The sequence below is a fragment of the Myotis daubentonii genome, chromosome 1, assembly GCF_963259705.1.
Source record: "Myotis daubentonii chromosome 1, mMyoDau2.1, whole genome shotgun sequence".
Lineage (NCBI taxonomy): Eukaryota > Metazoa > Chordata > Mammalia > Chiroptera > Vespertilionidae > Myotis > Myotis daubentonii.
In genome coordinates this window covers 77,039,046-77,045,264 of record NC_081840.1, presented here as the reverse complement: position 1 = coordinate 77,045,264, position 6,219 = coordinate 77,039,046, and the positions used below count along the sequence as shown (strand labels likewise).

The window sequence follows — 6,219 nt, the reverse complement described above, 5'->3', positions numbered from 1 at the left end:
TTCATACAATTCATTTGTGCTCTACAATCCTCACTTTATTCAGGAATGAAAGGACAAAGAGTACCTATTTACAGGTTGTTATAAGTACAGAAATAGATAATATATGTGATAAGCTAAATTGAGTTCCTGATCTTCAAACAAATTATTTTTCTTATACTTGTTATTTTCGGGAGTCAATAAGCCTAATACAAACTTTAAAAACTATTACAAAGGCTCCTTCCTTTTTCCTTGAAAGTAGAAAAATCTGTCATCTAAAAAAAAAAAAATGGGTCATTTCTTTCTACTTCTAGATGATGCTGTATTTTTCCAAGCCTTTTCCAGCAGAGTAATTTATGTGTTATATATGTGTTACCTGCAAGGGGATCTGTTATCTGCATGTTGGTATCTTCATCAATTCTTTTAATGCTTACATATTAGAGCTTTTTACCTGGAAAGATAATTCTGCGAAGAAAAAAGGCAGGAAACCAAATGAAATGACAGTGCTGAAGAGTTGAATTTTAGTAGAAAAAAGTGCTGGAACATAAATTTGAAAACCCAAAGATGTGCAAAGCCTGATGTTGAGCAACATGCCTGCCCGTGGAAGGGGTGGTGCTGCAGGCCCAGCTGCAGTTTGGGTACAGGCTGCAGATCACCTGGCAGCACTGTGCCTCCGCTGCACAGAGGTAGGTGGCTGAGTCCTCCAGTTGGGAGGCTGTGATGCTCAGGGTACTGTACAGGTCCTTAGAATTCAGTGTGGAGCTTAACCTTCCACTGTGCTTTGTCCCTGAAGTCAGGTAAAATAGATTGATGAGGCCGCCCCCGGGATTCTGTCGGAACCACTGCATATTGAGCACTGTGGTAGAAAAATTGCACCTCAGAGTAGAGCTGGTTCCCTCCTGGAGGCTCAGGACTGAAGGACTCTGCTCCACCTTGATCCCTGTCACCCCTGCTTGGAAAGAGAAAAACAAACACATATGAGGTCACTGGGGGTGATTGATGTAGTTTTCAAACCGGTACAGCATCCCAAGAAACACCAAAGTTGAGCTCTGTGTCAGCTCACCCTCCGCCACCCTCGCGCCCTCCAGCCTCTTCTCTGTCAGCTGTGGACCACTCTCCAGCTCCCCATCTGGGACACCCGAACTCACAGCAAACCTGGGCCCACAGAAGCCCCAGCAGAGCCCCCAGGTGTCTCTCCATGACGTCTTGCCAAGTTGCTGTGGTGCCTTTGCCCCTTATCTGGAGGGTGCAGGGTCCTGGACCAAGGCAAATGTTGTTCCTGCACTCAGTGTGTTCACCAGACTCACTGAGGACCAATCACATCTCAGCTCTGTCATTCATCTTAACCGCAAACTCCACCCACACTGGCCCAGTGAGATGGCACAGTCATCTCTCCAAAATTGTGAATACAAATAGTTCAGGACTGTAGGAGTCAACATTTCCAATAAATGAAGGTATAAGCTGGTGATTTCTCTTAAAACACATTATATAAGAGAAGTTTGTGGAATAGTGTATGAGGAAGGGTGGATATTGTTTCTAGATTATCCGTGTTTCAATGGGTTATGTAGAACCTTGAAGAATCCCAAGAAGAATGACCCAGTTCCTAAATTGCATAGTTTGACAGAGAACTTTTTGAATTCAGTTACATGAAAATTCTGATACAAGAATACTATATGATAGCATGTATTGTGTATTACAGAAATAAATGAGTTTCTTGACATCAGGAGAGTTCTAGAAACCAAGACATATGGTCACCATCTTCAGAGAAAATGACTTCAACAAAATTTGCTTGATGAAAAATAGAATTTGTATATAATTTCCACTTTGACTTAATTTCCACCTCTCCCCTTCTCCTGTCCAACTCTTGGGCATGCTCCTGGCCCAGATAGCTGATTCTGACCCAACCACATTTTGCTGGTCAAATTAAATATTGTCCTCTCTCTTTTCTTCTATTTTTGTTTCTTATTTTCCTTCTGTTTTCTTCTTTTCCATTTATTTTTGTTCCTTCTTCTTTCACAGAGATAGATGAAAAGGTAGGTTATTTGGAATATGGGAATAATTTATGGCTCAGTAGATTTTGGAATTTTAGTCCTAACAATTAAAAAACTGAAATGGGTTATGGTGATGTTTACTGTTGAGATTCCATGCTCACAATGACCAGTAATATTCTTACTCCTGTACCTCTGCTCAGAGAATCATTCTCACAATGGATTTTTAGAATACTAACTCCAACACTCTGAAGTTTACATAGAGTGGCAGAGCCAAAAAACTAAGGTGAACTCTACACAAACACTGTTAACTATCTCCTCACTTTTGCTGTCCATACTTTGCCTTGTTCACATGCTATTGATCTCCTGACTTAACTGCTCAACCCTCAGAACCATAAGAAAGTCATCTTTTGTTGAGCCTACCTTGCCTCCTAGAGGGCCAAAACCATCAATAAAGAGGACTTTAGAACAGCTAACTCAGCAGTCACACAACCCCAGCCCATTCCCTCTGTTTACTGGGTTAACTAAATGCAGATTGTCAGAAAACAAAGAGACTGCCAAGGCTGAATGGAGATTAAAAATGAACAAATTCACCTACATGGTCTTATTAACCAATGTTACCCCAATAAATGAAATAAAAAGGAGCCAAATTCTACTTTTAAAGTGTCATTTCATGAAAACAATTATCTTAAAATAATTTGATAAATCTCATCTTGTGCTATTTACTTGATTTATTTACCTTTGATTGCAGTAAATCCATAAAAGTTTATTGAAGATTTAGTGTAAATGAGGTAATTCACTAAGTCTTAAGAATATACAAAAGAGACATACTAATTTTCAGGCTAATAGGGAAGACAAAAATATACATAACTATAATACAACCAGAGTAGGAGCCTAAGAGGAGTGAAAACTAAAACTTAAATGATCCCAGAGGAAGAAAACTGCTTATACTTGGGGTGGTTGAATGAAATCTGAAGAAAATGTCATTTTCTTCTTTTCTCCTATATTGGTGAGAAGAATAAAGAATATGAATAAACTTTTATAATGGCAATGACTATTTATTAATTTTAACAATAGGGGGAAATCATGAATATATGAGTTATTAAAAGTAATAAAACATTACATATAGACTAAAATCCCCTTTGAATACCACTCCAAATTCTCATTCTTCCATCACTTATTCCTCCAATTCTTTCTTCATCCTGATCAATTTGCAGTAGATGGTTTGGGGGTTTTGTACTCTAGGTTTAAATCAATAGAAAATATATAGTATAGTATTTAATTTATACTTTATTGTAATACAAATAGACATATTGTGCATACCTTTCTGTAACTTGTTCTATAAAATCAATAATAAATTTAAGTCTATGTTAACACACATAGGTCCTTCTGCTGAATTATATCCCATACTATGGGTATACTACTGTCCATATAGTCCTTCTCCTATGAAAAAACAGTTAATATGTTGAAAATAAGGTGAAAATCACTACAGGCAGAGCAAAGATCAGGGACAAAGGCTCTGATGGAGAATGGAATGAATACTGTTCTGATGATCATGTGTGATGTTTTTCTATTTTATTCTTCTTAATTTGCATTGGAACTATAATTTATGAGCTGATTTGATAAATTTTATCTGAAATTATTATCCTAAAATGCTGCCAGTATGTCATGTATTCAACCAGCCACTGAGGTCATTCTAAAGATAGTAAATTAGCAAGAGAAAAAGTCCTCTGAAGGACAAGGAGTGAGATATAGCAGGGGAAAATATTATAGGATAATACACACACACACACACACACACAAATAATTTAAAAATACTGGAGAGAAAACACATCACATTTTTCATAGCAGCAGAGAGAAAATTTTTTTTTCAATGCAACAGAAGACAGATAAAAAGAAAACACCAAGAGCATGTGCAGCAAAACCAAAATATTAGAAATAAGTCCAAATATATCAGTAATCAAAACACATATAAAAAGCAATTATTTGATTGAATCAAAATTTTTAAATCTTGCTACATGTCATATAAGAGAAAATCCTAAAAGAAAACAACCAAGAAAGCTGAGCACATAGGATGGGATTCTTCCTGCTGCCCTGAGCACAAAGACTGAAGCCCCACCCACCCACCCACTGAATCCACCACACCCACCAAAGAGATACCCCAAAAGAAGGTCAATGCTGCTGAAGGGACAGTCTAGGGGGCTCCAAGAGATCACCAAGTTAGGGAACTAAGGTAACTCCTACAAGCTAAGATCTAAGAAAAGAGACAGAGGTTCAAAAATTAATATTCAGATAGGAAGAAAAAGGAAAACTGGCAGAGATGAAGCATTAAGGTGAAACTAAGATTTACAGAAAGGGATGAAACTAAAATTAAGATAATTCTATACCTTATATAGCAGAGCATAAGGAAGCCAACTGTTAATAACAACTTTTACATTTTTATCAGGTGTCCCTCAACCTTCATTCTTTTACAATCCACAATCTTTTATGAACGCTTTCTAAACCCTCTAAAAACATATTAAAAGAAGATGGAAAATGCTCATCATCAAAACTGTGTGTAGCCCCTAGCTGGTTTGGCTCAGCGGATAAAGTGTCGGCCTGTGGACTGAAAGGTCTCAGGTTCTATTCTGGTCAAGGACACATGCCTGGGTTGTGGGCTTGATCCCCAGGAGGCGGTGTGCAGGAGGCAGCTGATCAAAGATTCTCTTTCGTCATTGATGTTTCTAACTCTCTCTCCTTCTCCCTTCCTCTCTGAAATCAATAAAAACCATATTTTAAAAAACTGTGTAAAAATTTTGTGCTCAAGGACTTAGTAAAAAGTTGAATCAAGGCAGGCTTTAACTGTCTTGCTTATAAACTTCACACTTGCTTATTAGGAGGGCCATTTTTTAAAATATCCTATTATATTAACTGTATCATAAAAAGAAATGTAGAGCCATACCAATACATATAATATATATTAAACATTTAAATAATTTTTATTTCCAGGTTTTAGTGCAATATTTCCTAAATAAAAGCCTTCCTTTGTCTTAGATGTCCCTGTACATGTGGAAGTCTAATTATGCTAACAACTCTATTAATGTGCATAAAATATTGGAAATTTGTATTTGATATTTTATAATAAAATGCACCACAGTGGATCAAACAGTCATAGACACTCAGCAGCCAGGCTCCTTGTTCAGAGTTTGTGCTCAGCTCCCCCTGCAGTGTCTGTCACTGTGTCATCCAGTGCACAGTAGTACATCGCAGAATCTGACTGGTGGACTGAGGCTTTCTCCAAGTGGAAGGCATTTGGTTGTTTTTGGTATGTGGCTACAAATCCTTTGCTGCTTCCATTCTCGTTGACCCTTGTGGCTTTCAGGAGGAGCTGTGGACCTTCTCCGGGATACTGAACATACCAGAAAAGAGCAGGATACCGTGTGCTTTCATAGGAGCAATTCACAGTCAGAGGAGCCCCTTCTGAGAGGGTCACTTGGCCTTTTGTCTGGGTCACTGAGTCTCCATGGATTTGTCCTGAGGAAAAATGAAAGAGAACTCTGTCACCTTGGGCATGAAGCTCTTCAATAAAAGAGTTTGCTGACATAATAGAAGAAATAATCCATACTTTAAGAGGTGTGTTACTTACCAAGCACTAAGAGCACCACAGCCACTAAGCCCAGAGAAGAGTTCATCTCTACAGTATCATCTAAATAATGTTCTTGACTCTTAACATGAAGAAATGCTGAAGTCACAGTGAAATGATAAATATACTGGTAAGCCTGTATTTCACACAGGAAATGTGTTTGTGTTGGGAAGCTGCACCCCCTGGCGGACAGAGATTGAACTGTTTCTTAGGTTACCACCCAAATACCACAGTTCTCATGTGTGACACTGAAGCACATGTCAGTTCTCAGCTGCATTTAGAAATCTAAACAATGACTATCCGAAGCTCTTAGGTCTTTTTTTTCCCCTTAAGACAATACCTGACATTCAAGTACTTCAACAGAGCGTGCAGGGTATTCCTGCAGTTGGAAGATAGCAATTTTTTTTGAGCATTTTAATACAGTCCTATATATTCTCAAGTACCTGTTGTGGGCCTGCCTAGAATCCACTGAATCAGGAAGAATTTGGGGTTGAAATCAGAGGAAGTAATACAAAGTCTTTATTGAGCGAGTCTTCACTTTTCAGTACTGTACCCCAATATAGAACAATGACTGACATTTATTAAGTGCTTACTAAATATTTGCTAAATTGAACTGAGACAAGCAGTCTTTCA

At 38.0% G+C, this 6,219-nt stretch overlaps 1 gene segment (V, D, J or C); it reads right to left on the bottom strand.

Moving 5' to 3' along the window:
* Nucleotides 1-5,142: 5,142 nt before the first annotated feature.
* LOC132228114 (T cell receptor alpha variable 9-2-like) lies at nucleotides 5,143-5,671 on the bottom strand. The segment is given in 2 exon segments: nucleotides 5,143-5,477; nucleotides 5,590-5,671. Coding segments are annotated over 2 exon segments (381 nt in total).
* Between the last annotated feature and the right edge of the window lie 548 nt (nucleotides 5,672-6,219).